Source organism: Aquarana catesbeiana, linkage group LG04 (assembly GCF_042186555.1).
Source record: "Aquarana catesbeiana isolate 2022-GZ linkage group LG04, ASM4218655v1, whole genome shotgun sequence".
In the NCBI taxonomy this organism is placed as follows: Eukaryota; Metazoa; Chordata; class Amphibia; order Anura; family Ranidae; genus Aquarana; species Aquarana catesbeiana.
The window spans coordinates 492,867,494-492,883,195 of NC_133327.1; the positions used below are offsets into that span (position 1 = coordinate 492,867,494).

Consider the following 15,702-nt stretch of genomic DNA (forward strand, 5'->3'; position numbering starts at 1 on the left):
ACATCAGCCGGAGAGTTGAAGAACACAGTTCCGCCCAGTGCTGTCACCCGTAATCGGGCTGTGTACAACAAAGCATATACATCCTTATATTTCTGCAAAGTACGCTTAATTGGTATAAATTCGACTCTACGCTTCTGGAGGTCTGGTGAGAAATCGGGGTACAGTGAAACCCTAACCCTATTATATTTAATATCTCCTGCCTCTCTAGCCATCTGCAGGAGGGTTACCTTATCATTATAATTGAGAAGTTTCAGGAGTAGCGGTCTGGGGTGGTCGCCCGCCTGCCGGTGGGCTCTTTCGATCGCAAACAATGGTGTAAAGGTAGTAGGCCCAAAAATTTCCCTGAACCATCCCTCTAAGAATGTTATGGGGTTGGGGCCCCCACTCCGCTCCGGCAGGCCTATCACTCTCACGTTGTTTCTACGGCTTCTATTTTCCATTTCACCGAGTTTAGTCGCCTGTATGTCCATTTGCTCCTTCAGCCTTTTAATTTCTCACTTTAGTGGGTATAAATCATCCTCAACTGTGCTTAGTCTCTCTTCTAAAGCGGTAATCCTTACCACAGTCTTATTCAGCTCGTGGCTCATTGAGAATATTTCCCCCTTAATACTCTCCAAATTGCCATCAAGATTAGTAATTGAGTCTTTACAGGCAGTAATAGCATTTAATACATCTCTCAAGTTTCTCCTCCTCCGATATAGGACCAGCCATAGTGGTCGCCCCCAATACCACAGTAGGTGTTACAGATGCAGTTCCTGGTTTTCCTCCCCCCAGCCCCTTAGTATTCACTGTTTTGGCATTTGCTGGAGATGTAGGATTTGAAGATGCTTGTCCTTGGCTCTTTTTAACTGCCTGGGGTTTAACCTACGTTGTTACCTGTTGATTACCCCCTTTGGCAGGTGACAGGGAGGGCACATGGGCATAACGCTCAAGTTTGGCTGCTGCCGCGGCGGCGGCCTGACTCCCCTTTTCCTTTGCGGCACGTGTCATCTGAACCCCATCCTGGGGTAGCTGTTCCTCTATCCCGCGTTTTCTGGACATAATTTAGATGCTCAAGGGTTGTTGCTGTTGTTGTTAGAGGAATTGAGAGAGAAATTGGAGGGATTGGGGGCGCAGCGCTCCCGTTCTATCCACCTCTATCCCTCGGCGTAGCGGCATCAGCTAAGCGTGTCAGCCGCACCAGCAAGTCTTGTAGCAAGATCTCAGTCCCGCAAGATTACGAGCGTCTCCGAGCCCAGTGCGGCTCCTGCTCCGACAATCTGCTTCAGCCTCCTTAGGTTCAGGAGAGGCAATTCCGGCTTCAATAACGGCTTCAGCTCTGCACAGTTCAAGTGCCAACCCTCTATACAATGCAAAGGCCCCCCAAGAGGGGACTGGAGGGGGTCGGGCAACTCCAACAGCAGGCACAGCAATGACGCCAAACTGCCAACCGCTCCACACTAGGCTTCTTCCATTCAGAGACGGTAAGGAGCGGAGGAGAGGCACTTCTCACACTCGCTCTCTCCTGCATCCAGTCATGCCCCAACACTTCTCTGATAATTGGTTTTCAATTTTTTTTTTTTTTTTACAAATATATGAAAAGTGTGGCATGGATTTGAATTCAGCCCCCCTGAGTCGAAACTTTGTAGAACTACCTTTCGCTGCAATTACAGCTGCAAGTCTTTATGGGTATGTCTCTACCAGCTTTGCACATCTAGAGGATGAAAATGTTGCCCATTCTTCTTTGCAAAATAGCTCAAGCTCTGTCAGATTGAATGGAGAGCATCTGTGAACATCAATTTTCAAGTCTTGCCACAGATTCTCAATTGGATTTAGGTCTGAACTTTGACTGGGCAATTCTAACACATGAATATGCTTTGATATAAACCGTTCCATTGTAGCTCTGGCTGTATGTTTAGGCTCATTGTCCTGCTGGAAGGTGAATCCCCGCAGGAGTCTCAAGAATTTTGCAGACTCTTAATGGGGTTTTTCTTCTAAGATTGCCCTGTATTTGGCTTCATCCATCTTTACATCAACTCTGACCAGCTTCCTTGTCCCTGCTGAAGAAAAGCATCCCCAAAACATGATGCTACCATCATGCCATGTTTCACGGTGTAGATGGTGTGTTCGGGGTGATTTGCAGTGTTAGTTTTCCGCCACACATAGCGTTTTGCTTTTAGGCAAAAAAGTTAAATTTTGGTCTCCTCTGACCAGAGCACCTTCTTCCAAATGTTAGCCGTTTTCCCCTACATGGCTTATCACAAACTGCAAACGGGACTTCTTATGACTTTCTTTCAACAATGGCTTTCTTCTTGCCACTCTTCCATAAAGGCCAGATTTGTGGAGTGCACGACTAATAGTTGTCCTGTGGACAGATTCTCCCATCTGAGCTGTGGATCTTTGCAGCTTCTCCCAGAGTTACCATGGGCCTCTTGGCTGCTTTTCTGATTAATGCTCTCCTTGCCCGGCCTGTCAGTTTAGGTGGATGGCCATGTCTTGGCAAGTTTGCAGTTGTGCCATACTCTTTCCATTTTCAGATAATGGATTGAACAGTGCTCCGTGAGATGTTCAAAGCCTGGCATATTTTTTTTTTTTTTTTATAGTCTACCCCTGCTTTAAACTTCTTCTCCACAACTTTATCCCTGAAATGTCTGGTGTGTTCCTTGGCCTTCGTGATGCTGTTGGTTCACTAAGGTTCTCTAACAAACCTTCATAGAACAGCTGTATTTATACTGAGATTAAATTACACACAGGTGGTCTCTATTTATAATTGGGTGAATTCTGAAGGCAATTGGTCCCGCTAGATTTTAGTTAGTCTACTTTCTGGGGCGTTGGGGGCGTCGGCGGCAAACCGTCGTTTTTGCGGAGGTTTTCGGCCACCGCTAGTGTTAAAACCGCCCGCAAAGCATCGCTATGCTGACGGTTCGCCGGCGCCACCCATTTATTTCAATGGGCAGGGGTGCTTTAGGAGCGGTGCAAAGATGCAGCTTGCAGGACTTTTTTTGGCGTCCTGCCAGCGCACCGCTCCAGTGTGAAAGCACTCGGGCTTTCACACTGGAGTGAAAGGAGAGGCTCTTTACAGGCGCTATGCAGGCACTATTTTTATAGCGCTATTGCACCTGTAAAGCTCCTCAGTGTAAAAGCAGCCTTAGGAGTATCGGAGTACCACACCTTTCAGATATTTATTTGTAAAAAAAAAAAATAATTGAAAATCATTTATCATTTTCCTTCCATTTCACAATTATGTGCCACTTTGTGTTGGTCTATCACATAAAATCCCAATAAAATAAGTTTACATTTTTGGTTGTACTATGACAAAATGTGGAACATTTCAGGGGGAATAAATACTTTTTCAAGTGTGTGTGTGTGTGTGTGTGTGTGTGTGTGTGTGTGTGTGTGTGTGTGTGTGTGATTGAGAGATATATATTTTACACTCTGCCAGGGTATGCAAACTTTTGAGCATGACTGTATAATAATATATATATTATATTATACAGTCATGCTCAAAAGTTTGCATACCCTGGCAGAGATTGTGAAATTGTGCCGTTCATATTGAAAATATGACTAATCATGCCAAAAAAATTTCTTTTATTTAACTAGTTCCCGCCCGCCATCAAATAACGGTGGGGCCGTGCGGCTCTCATTCTGGGACGACATATTGCGGCCGCGCCACGTCCGTGACTCTTTAACCATGTGATCGGCTGTGTCCAATCACAGCTGGTCACATGTAAACACAAAGATGCAGGTAATCGGCACTCCTCGCCTCACACTGACCGAGTGTGTGGCGAGGAGAGCCGATCAGCCTCATCTCCTCACAGGAGACATCTACACATGTAATCAGGGCACTGATCATCAGTGCCCTGATTACAATAGCGACACCAGTGCCACAAATGAGTGCCCACCACTGTCCACAAGTGCCACCAATCAGTGCCCATTAGTGATGCCAGTCCGTGCTGGCTATCAGTGATGCCCATCAGTGTCGCCCCTCAGTGCCACCCATCAATGCCCACCAGTACCGCCTATCCGTGCCGCCTATCAGTGCCCATAAGTGCGGAATATTAGTGCCTCCTCATCAGTGGCACCTAATCAGTGCCCATAAGTGCCACCTCATCAATGCCCACCAGTTCAGCCTATCAGTGCCGCCTCATCAGTGCACATCGGTGAAGGAGAAAAATTACTTAGTTTCTGTCAGTAAATGTTGTAATTTAAGTAAAAAAAAATTTTTTTCACATATTTTTTTTTTTTTTTTTTTGGTCTTCTTTTTTTATTTATTTTTAGTAAAAAAAAAGCTCTATTTTTGTGTGAAGAAAATGATAAAAATTTCATCTGGGTACAGTGTAGCATGACCACGCAATTTTCATTCAAAGTACGACATCGCTGAAAGCTGAAAAATGGCTTGGGCAGGAAGAGGGTGTAAGTGCCTTGTAGGCAAGTGGTTAAAGATAAAATTATACTTTTTTGTTGTTGTTGTTTTTTTTGTTAACATACTTGGTACACATTTTCTCTCCCTTCAGCATGCACATCCTGTAGACCCTTTTATATAAACTTCCTGTGGATGTGTACATACTCTAATATGCCGCACTGATACTGGGCACTGTTAGGTGGCACTGATAGGCAGCATTGATGAACAGCACTGATAGGCGGCACTGATAGCCAGCACTGACTGGCATCGCTAATGGGCACTGATTGGTGGCACTGACTGCTGCCACTGGTGGGCACTGATTGGTGACACTGTTGGTACTATATTGTAATCGGGGCACTGATGACCGTAACTGTATGTCGGCCCTTTAAGATGCCGTAAGAGGCGTGTGCCCGGAGCCGATGCGAGTGCCCAGGGGTCACTCGTGATCGTTCGTTCGTGACAGAGCGAGAATCTGTGTGTATTTGTGTGTGTTCTGTCAGGGGAGAGGAGAAAGATTGTGTGTTCATACTAAGTATGAACACCGATCTCTCTCTCTCCTCCCCTAGTTAGTCCCATCCCCCCTACAGTTAGAACATACCTAGGGAACACAGTTAACCCCTTGATCGCCCCCTAGTGTTAACCCCTTCCCTGCCAGTGACATTTATACAGTAATCAGTGCATTTTTATAGCACTGATCACTGTATAATTGTCAATGGTCTCAAAAATGTGTCAGACGTGTCCAATTTGACCGCCGCAATATTGCAGTCCCGCTAAAAATCGCAGATCACCGCCATTACTAGTAAAAAAATAAAAATGCCATAAATAATAACTTTTGCGCAAACCAATCAATATACTTATTGCAAATTATTTTATTTTTTTTACCAAAAATATGTAGAAGAATACATAACGGCCTAAACTGAGGAATTTTTTTTTTTTTTTTTTTTAAATAGGGGTTATTTATTATAGCAAAAAGTAAAAGATATTGGTTTTTTTTTTTTTTTTTTTTTATTTTTTCCAAACTTGTTGCTCTTTTGTTTATAGCGCAAAAAATAAAAACTGCAGAAGTGATCAAATACCACCAAAAAAAAGCTCTATTTGTGGAAAAAAAAAAAAAGGACGTCAACTTTGTTTGGTTAAGTCGTTGCACGGCCGCGCAATTGTCAGTTAAAGCGAAGCAGTGCCGTATCGCAAAAAATGGCCTGGTCACTGAGCAGCCAAATCTTCCGAGGCTGAAGTGGTTAACAAATAAAATAAAGATCCGATCCTGTTTTACTTACAGTGCTTAACAAACTACAGGACTAATTTATAACATATGCTCTCTATTACACTCTGCTTCTCTCACCATGCCTTGCTTTTTATGGCCCATTCATAAAATGCAGGCCCGTGGTATGTAGTCTTAAGTTTTCTCTATTTAAAGTAATATTAAAGACATTTTTTAAAATGACAAACATGTTCTACTTACCTGGTCTGTGTAGCAGTTTTCCACAGAGTAGCCCCGATCCTCCTTTTTCTCGGATTCCGCCTCTAGTGCTCCTGTCCCCTTCTGCCAAGTGCCCCAATTGCGAGCAACTTGCTATGGGGGCACGCAAACAGGCTTGCTCCAGAGCCATTGCTTTGTGTCCATTTACACACAGAGCCGTGGCTTGGCCCCCGCCCCCTCTCTCTCCTCATTGGCTTACTGGCTGTGATTGAGAGCAGCAGCCAATAGCTCCAGCCGCTGTCTCAGCCAATAAGGAGTGAGATTCCTCAGAGAGCTGATGCTCTTGTGCAATCCGCTGGAGGAAGATCAGCCTCAAGTAAGTATTGGGGGGGGGGGCTGCTGCACACTTTTTTTTTTTTTTTCTTTTTTTTTTCCTGATTGCATAAAAACCTGAAGCCTTTAGAACCACTTTAACCACTTGCCGACCTCTGCACGCCGATATACGTCGGCACAATGGCAGCGGTGGGCAAATGAGCGTACCTGTACGTCCCCTTTAAGAGCCGGGGATAGCAGGCCGCGATGTACAGCATGTCCGTGGGCTGCCGGTCTCCCGGCGATCGTGTCACGGAGCCTCAGAACGGGGAAGTGCCTATCTATATAAGTACCTGAAATAAAATAAAATATTGTAAACAAGTCATTTCCCCGTTCTGGCTTGTGTCATGACAGTGATCATTGCACACTGTCATGTGACTTGAAGCCCATCCCCCCCACAGTTAGAATCACCCTCTAGGACACACTTAACCCCTTCATCGCTCCCTAGTGGTTAACCCATTCACTGCCAGTGTCATTTACACAGTAATCAGTGCATTTTTATAGCACTGATCGCTGTATAAATGACAATAGTCCCAAAATAGTGTCCGATGTGTCCACCATAATGTCGCAGTCCCGATTAAAAATCGCAGATCGCCGCCATTACTAATAAAAAAAATAAAATGTAAAATAAAAATGCCATAAAACCATTCCCCATTTTGTAGACGCTATAACTTTTGTGCAAACCAATCAATATACGCTTATTGCGAATATATATATATATATATATATATATATATATATATATATATATATATATATATATATATATATATATATATATATATATATATATTATAATTATATATATATATATATTATATATATATATATATATTATAATTATATAAATAACATTTTTCCCCAAAAAAATATGTAGAAGATTATATATCGGCCTAAACTGAGGAAAAAAAAATGTTTTTTTATATATTTCTGGGGGATATTTATTATAGCACAAAGTAAAAAATAATGCTTTTTTTTTTTTTATTCAAATTTTGTCGCCCCTTTTTTTTTTTTTTTGGTGTTTATAGTGCAAACAAAAAAAAACGCAGAGGTGATCAAATACCACCGAAAGAAAGCTCTATTTGTGGGAAAAAAAGGACGTCAATTTTGTTTGGGTGCAACGTCGCATGACCGTGCAATTGTCAGTTAAAGTGCCGAATTGCAAAAAGTGCTCTGGTCAGGAAAGAGGTAAAATCTTCCGGGGCTGAAGCGGTTAATGCAGCAGGGAGAGCTCTGTAATTTGGAGTTGAAGCCGGTCAGTCCAGCTGTACAACGTAACTTGGGTATCCTCAGGCAGCCAACAGGCCCATGCAGGCATGCTGACAGTGGAGGCATCATAAACCAGACAGGGACATCCAAAGGACTGGATGTGGCCTGGAGGCTGTAAAATGCCCAGGTCTGCTACAGGGTGTATTTATAAAAAGTTAGAGCCATTTAGTCCTGTAAAATTGCATGCAATTGTGTGCAACTGGGGGCAAAATCCAATTTTTCCTAGGCCATTTTCTCTCCAGGGAAAGAATGAATCTGAAAAATACCATATTATGACCACTAGATTTTCTTTCCCAAAGCACTTTATATTTGATGAATGAACAACATTCTGCCCACTTTCACACAGAATGAGTGTCCATGCAGTTTCACTGGCCAAATTGTGAATTCTTTTACAAATACAATACTTTGTGATTACAGTACATGTTTTTTCACCAAAACAGATTTCTGATTTCAGCACTTGACAAACTTTACTTGTTGTTATTACAATATAATGTTAATTTATAGCGTGCATCTTAAAGTGTTGTTAAGGTAAAAAATGTTCTTCTATTTGTTCCCTCTGATATATAACACTAAGCTCCCCAGTAGATGTCGTTTTAAAAAATATGCGTTATAATAGCTTACTTCAGAGCGCTGTTCGGCGCTCAGCTGACTGCCTGCTGTCCTTCTGTCCTGATCTGATAGCTGCAGAGGGAGGTGCTGGGAAACCACCGCTGACGTGAGGAGGGGAGGAGACTGGCGGGCAGTCACGTAAACGCCGGATGGCGTTTTGAAGTAAGCTATTGTACCACATATTTTTAAAAATGACATCCACTGGGGAGCTTAATGATCTATAATAGACAGAACTATAGAAGAGAAACGCAGGATTTTTTTTTTTTTTTAAGAGCAGGAGGGGAGGGGGGAGGAGGACAGAGGGAGACAGACACAGGAGAGCAGGGCTGTGGCTGACAGAGGCACGTACTCTGACCACATTGTCAGGACTCAGCAGCCCTGATGATCGTGGTCAGTGCAGGGAGGGAAGGGTAGAAACTGGCAGGATCACCCAGGTATTTCAGATTTCAGGTGATACAGGGGGCCAAATTACACAGCACATGCACTGTGCTGTATAATCTGCTTTAAAGAAATTGGATCAATTTTTATTTTTTTGGGTTAACAAACGCTTTAAAGTTAAGCCTAATACACACGGGCCAAATGTCGGGTGGCATCGGCTAGTTCAATAGAAACCAGCCTACATTTGGCCTACTGGTACTGGAGTCGGTCCGACAGAAGCCCGTTGAAGGGGCATGACCGCAAAAAGTCTGCCAATCAGCACTCTCGGCCTATGGCCATCCCCTTGTCAGAACAATGTAGAACAGCAGGGGAGATTGTTGTACTTTGAATAGTTAGTACAGTGGCTCCTCCTGAGCTGCCAGGTTTTTTTCGTTCAGCCCTGCTGGGTTGAACGAAAAAAAAACTACTAATGTGTACAAGGCGTTAAAGTTGAACTCCAATCAATCCTTTCTGTTTTGGTGGAGTAGTTTAAAATTCAATTGCCCACCAGGTCTTTTCTGATTGTTTTGGGCGGCACAGTAGAGTAGTGGGTAGCACTACCTGCCTGGAGTTTGCATGTTCTTCCTGTGCCTGCGTGGATTTCCTCCGGGTACTCCGGTTTCCTCCCACACTCCAAAGACATGCTGGTAGGTTAATTGGCTTCTGTCCAAAATTGGCTCTAGTATATGAATGTGAGTTGGGAACCTTGGATTGTGGGCTCCTTGAGGGTAGGGACCGATGTGAGTGTGCGATGTATGTGTGGAGCGCTGCATAAATTGACGGCGCCATATGGGTACCTTTTAAATAAATAATGTATTATAGAGGAGTATCTTAATAAGACACAATGTACAGGGATAGGGACAATTGTAGACACGCTCCCACACTTACTCAGGTTGAACTGGTGTCTTTATTCAACCTTACTAACTATGTAACTATGTTTTGTGTGTAGAAAGCTGGATACACACTGTGCAATTTTCTGTAGTTTTTTTTTTTTTTTTTCCTTTTAGATTTACCGAAACCAAACCTTAATGCCCCGTACACACGGTCGGACATTGATCGGACATTCCGACAACAAAATCCGTGGATTTTTTCCGACGGATGTTGGCTCAAACTTGTCTTACATACACACGGTCACACAAAGTTATCGGAAAATCCGATTGTTCTGAACACGGTGACATAAACACGTACGTCAGGACTATAAACTGGGCAATAGCCAATAGCTTTTGTCTCTTAATTTATTCTGAGCATGCGTGGCACTTTGTCCGTCGGATTTGTCTACACAAGATCGGAATTTAAAGGATCGGATTTTGTTGTCGGAAAATTTTATAGCAAGCTCTCAAACTTTGTGTGTTGGAAATTCCGATGGAAAAAGTCCAATGGAGCCCACACACGGTCAGAATTTCTGACAACAAGCTCCGATCGCATATGTTCCGTCGGAAAGTCCGACCGTGTGTACGGGGCATAAGAGTTTCAAGTTGTATGCAATCAGGCAGGCCCTTGCACTACATAGTTTTGGTAAATCTACAGGAAATTGGACAACAAAAGTTGTATGGGGTCTAAGAAACAGTAGTGCCTGATGGGTATTTATTAGATGATCTATTGCAAATAGAAGATGTCATTTGTTTACCTCTGCTGGAAAGATATCTGTATATATCACACGAGACATTCTGATTTTCTGACACTCCCTAAATTATTTTGTCTTTTTGTACTTTTCTTACTGAGTGTATTAATCATTTGTATCACTGCCTAAGGAACCAATTTTTAACCCCTGCAGTTTTTCCAGTGATAACAGAAATGTACTTTTATTCAGCAGTTGATTTACAGTAGGTGGACTACCTCAGGAGGGTTGATTAAAATTACTTCTGTCTGACAGGGCAATAAAGACTGATTCACATGTGTGGGAATTATTGCCACCCCTCTGAAAAGTAATCCATGGTGGATTGCTCTTTACTGAATGTTAGGCAGTGAGGAGGTGATATGTTGCCTCCCCACCGTCTATTTTAACTCTCAAAATGCTGTTCACTGTGCTTCACCTCATGCATTGCGGTTGCAGTGCAGTGTGGCCTTATTCACTCCAATGGGTGCCATACGGTGGCAGTGCCGTCCACCAAATGCAACATACTATATAATTTTCTCTGCAAAGCATTGGGGACATGTCACGGGTACAGCCTTTAGGGATTGCATTACGCTGTTTAGTTGGGGGATGGTAAAAAGAATAGTAAGATACTGTCTCACAAGTTTTAGCCAGAATGGTAATATTTTACATATACTTGAATGGAAAGCTTCATACAGAGCTTTTAATGCCACCGTTTTTAATAGATTTACAATTTTGTATCTCCTTCAGGACGCAGGTGGAAATCAACACAAAGTATCGGTCTCTCCTGTGGTCCATGTGCGAGGGCTGTGTGAGTCGGTGGTAGAGGCTGATCTAATGGAGGCTCTTTCGAAGTTTGGGACAATATGGTAACGTGTATTTAAGTTACACATCAAATTGATTCTTTTCTTACTGTTTTCAACCTGATCATGGGGTGCAGTAAAAAAAAAAAGTCAGCAGGGGGTGTCAGCACACTTCTTCTTCTTCTTTTTCCTTTTTCTTTTCTTTTTCTTCTTCTTCCTCTTCTTTCTTTTTTTTTTTGTAGTTTTATGTGTTTGAATAGTTCTTGTTTTTAACAGTCTTATGTTCCATGTCCTTGCAGAAATGGAAATTTTTGTACTGGATCTTTGCCTCCCCATGAGTCACTGACCGTCTTTCCCACAGTGTGTCAGAGATGCAGGGAACCAGTATTCCCTATTCACTCAGCATGCTTTTGTACCACAAGTCCCCGCATCTGACATTACTTTCTGGTAGTACAGAGACAGGAGTGTACACTAGTTCTGTGGGTTTCTACATGGCTGCAGGGCACCATTAGAAATCATGGGGCCCCGTACAGCTTACCTTATGGCCCCTCCCCCCATAGAGGTGTAAAAATTTGGAGGTACCCTTGAAAACCAGACAAAATTAGGTAGTTTGTTGATTGTGTTGCAGTGAATTGTAGGTATAGCACATTTACACCATTTAAGAGGGGCTTAATATGTGACTACTTCGGAGTGCAGGGGACAGGAGTATGTGATGTACATCTGACAAAAGATGCATTACATGTGCCCAGCACTAGTCATGCTCATGTCATCAAAAACACTGGATGGGTTTGGACACACTAGCCCTCCAGCCTACCTGACTGTATGTAGTGCTCTCTGCACAGCCTACTACACCTTGCAGTACACAGAACACATTGAGAATAATAGTGATCACTGAGACACAGCAGCAGAGAGGAGCAGTGGGCTGTGCCATACCTCTCACGGCCCAAGGTGCCCAACAGATGAAAACCAGCAGGATTTGGGGATCCATGGATAAAGGAAGATGCATACACAGGAGCCCTTTGTTGTCCGCTCTAGGAGAACATGTGTGCCCAAGCTATGCAGTGCCCCCTGGCCCCTCTATTTCCTGAAATGGCACTGACGCTACTGGTTCTGGTAGGGGGGCATAGTGCAAAGTGAGAAAACAGAAGAAAAATCTAAATCAAATCAATATTTTGTGTGACTACCCTTTTGGCTTCACACCTGCAGCAATTCTTCTAGGTACACTTGCACACACAGTTTTTGAAGAAACTCGGCTGGTATGATGTTCCAAACATAATGGAGAACTAACAACAGATCGTCTGTGCATGTAGGCTGCCTCAGACCCTTCTGTCTCTTCATGTAATCCAAGACAGACTCTATGATGAGATCAGGGCTCTGTGGGGGCCAAACTATCACTTCCAGGACTCCTTAGCAGCTGCGAGATTAAAGGATAAATTCACCTTTAAAAAAAAAATAAAAAATGCAGGGGTGTGTAGGCGGCTCATTTAGTAACCTGTTACGTGTTACACCCTGGATATGGGTGTAACATGTTATGAAAGGTGAACTTCTTCTTTAAGTAGTGGATGTGTGTGTTTTTTTTTTTTTGTTTTTTTTTTGTTTTGTTTTTTTAAATAAGGATATCTTTTAGTGTCACAGTAGGTTAGATGCTCAAAGGGTTTCTTGCAATATCAACAGAGTACATGGACATTTCCCCATGTTTTATCCCTCTTAAGGATAATGCACATGTTGGAGAGACCTATTGTGTGTATGTGCACGTGTGTTTGTTTTATGTTTTGGCTAACATTTCCTTTGCTAAGGGAACAGCATCCACTATTTTAGTAAAACGCATCCAATGTGATTCCCAGTCTCTTTGAAAAATGAGAGAAGCAAGACACTGTCCCCAATCCACTAAAGTGCTGTGAAAATGGTTTTAAATGTAATGGTTATCCTCCCACTTTTAATTGGGATTGAGCATTTATAGACCTTCAACTGCAGCTGCACAGGTTATTTATATATACAGTAATTACTTATATATAAATATAATATAAAAAAATATAATATGCAACACAGAGGGGCCAAGAGCAAAATCCTGGTACTGTTTTTTTATTATCAATATCCCCACCACACAGCGATCTTGCAGCACATTGCTACACACTCTTAGCTTCTCTGTATTCCACCTTAATCACCACAGTATGCACTAGCATCTGTTACTCCACACTGTTCTCTGTCAGCTCATCCCCAACCCATAACATGTGCTCTGGCACCTCTCCGGGTGTCAACAAGATAAATATGTGCTGCTCTTTGGCCTAAATACACTAAGTGGCAGAATGGAATCTGATCGTAACTGGCACCCTATTACAGTGTGCACCTAGAAATATGTGCAGCTCACCAAGACTCCAGGGATGGGTTCTGTATGGGAGATGCATCTCTCTCTTCTCCCTAGTTGAGGTTATGGTCCCTTGGAAGGGGTATCAAAGGGTTCGTAGACTCACAGGAGATGTTTAAAATAGAAGGAACTACACAGAGCACATGATAGAGCTATAGAAGTTTAAGGTTGGAAAACACCCCTTAAAGCTCTAGTACCGTAACACCCCTCCTGTAGGTACAAGCTTGTTGTATTATTTTGTATGCTAAAACTAAGTGGACTTTTTATGTTACTAAGCGGAAGAAAAGCTAAGTTTGTTTTCTGTGGTGTTGCCATTTCGGAAAATATAGACTGTGGATATACAGCTGCTGGTGATCCAGACTCCTTAACTTAAAAAAATGAATATACAGGAGGTAAAATAAGTATTGAACACATCACCATTTTTCTAGGTAAATTTATAAAGGTGCTATTGACATGAAATGTTCACCCCATATCGGTAACAACCCATGCAATCCATACATACAAAGAAACCAAAAAAAAAATAAGTTCAGAAATGTAAGTTATGTGTAATAAAATAGAATGACAGAGGAAAAAAGTTCTGAACACATTAACTGAAATGTTTTTATTACTTTGTACAAAATCCTTTTTTGGTAATGACGGCTTCAAAACGCCTCCTGTGTGGAGAAACTAGTCACATGCATTGCTCAGGTGTGATTTTTGTCCCATTCTTCTGAAGGGTCCATGTGCCTCTTCTTGAACTCTGATCTTTACTTCTTTCCATAGATTTTTCTATTGGATTCAAGTCAGGTGATTGGCTGGGCCATTCTATTAGTTTTATTTTTTTTTTCTTTAAAGCCATTTGAGAGTTTCTTTGGCTTTGTGTTTCGGATCGTTGTCTTGCTGAAATGTCCACCCTCGTTTCATCTTCATCAACCTGGTAGATGGCAGCAGATTTTTATCAAGGTCTTAATACATTTATCCATTCATCCTTCCTTCCTTCAATGACATAAAGTTTGCCAGCAACGTATGCTGAAAAACAGCCCCACACCATGATGTTCCCACCTCCAAGCTTCACTGTTGGTATGATGTTTTTGGGGTGATGTGCAGTGCCATTTGACCTCCAAACATGGGGTGTATTATGACATCCAAAGATTTCAATTATATACAATATTCTCTGAGTATTTCACAGGCTTGTCTAAATGTTGTGCAGCAAACTTTAAACAAGCTTCAACGTGCTTTTTCTTCAGCAATGGAGTCTTGCATGATGAGCGTGCATACAGGCCATGGCGGTTGAGTGCATTACCTATTTTCTTTGAAACAATTGTACCTGCTAATTCCATGTCTTTCTGAAGCTCTCCACAATTGGTCCTTGGCTCTTGGACAACTCTTCTGATAATTCTTTTCACTCCTCTGTCAAAAATCTTGCGAGGAGCACCTCACTGTGGCCGGTTTATGGTGAAATGATGTTCCTTCCACTTTCAGATTATGGCCCCAACAGTGCTCGCTGGAACATTCAGAAGTTTGGAAATCCTTCTGTAACCAATGCCATAAGTGTGTTTTGCAACAATAAGGTTGTGAAGGTCTTGAGAGAGCTTTTTGCTTTTACCCATCATGAGATGTTTGTTGTATGACACCTTTTTTTTTATAGGCCATCAGTTGACTGAACAAGCTGATTTTAATTTGCACTGACAAGATGTGTCATTTTATTACACATACATTTCTGAATTTATTTGTTTTGGTTTCTTTGGATGGATCGCATGGGTTGCTGCCAACATGTGGTGAAAATTTCATGTCAATAGCACCTTTGGAAATGTATTTACCTAGAAAAATGGTGACACGTTCAATACTTATTTTACCCACTGTACATTATATAATATAATCTCAATTTTGCTGTCAAAAGTGATCTGGTAACTAACATACTAACCTTTTTCGTTTCTTTGCAGTTATGTGATGATGATGCCCTTTAAGCGTCAAGCCTTGGTAGAATTTGAAAATACAGAGTTTTCTAAGAAATGTGTTACATTTGCTACCTCTGAGCCTGTGTATATAGCAGGACAGCAAGCCTTCTTCAATTATTCCACAAGCAAGCGAATCACACGGCCAGCAAACACTGAAGATCCTTCTGGGGGAAATAAAGTTCTTCTACTATCAATTCAGAATCCCTTATATCCAATCACAGTTGTAAGTCTGTTCTCATGTACTGATTAGGCTTGGTGTGAGAACTGGTTGCCAGGTGCTTACACTAATGTAAACTATTAATGTTATAATAATGACATGCACAGCTACATGAACATGTGTTCATTATACATCATTTTATAATATTTGTCATCATCAAGAGGGTTTAAAACCTCCAGGTTACATGAAAAGCTTGTCTACATGCTCCTTGAGGCAGAGAGGTACAGGTATTTGCTGCTCCGGGCCTCAAGTCCATTGTTTTATTGTATCGTAGTAAATCAGCATTGCAGTTAAGTCCCAGGCAATCTGTAAATACAC

At 42.1% G+C, this 15,702-nt stretch overlaps 1 protein-coding gene across 1 annotated transcript in view; it reads left to right on the forward strand.

The window, feature by feature from the left end:
* HNRNPLL (heterogeneous nuclear ribonucleoprotein L like) overlaps positions 1 to 15,702 on the forward strand; it is a 129,320-nt gene that overhangs the window by 28,846 nt on the left and 84,772 nt on the right. The window contains exons 2-3 of the mRNA XM_073627687.1: positions 10,813 to 10,931; positions 15,153 to 15,390. Of these exons, the coding sequence (XP_073483788.1) occupies positions 10,813 to 10,931; positions 15,153 to 15,390 (357 nt within the window). The remainder of the gene's footprint in view (positions 1 to 10,812; positions 10,932 to 15,152; positions 15,391 to 15,702) is intronic.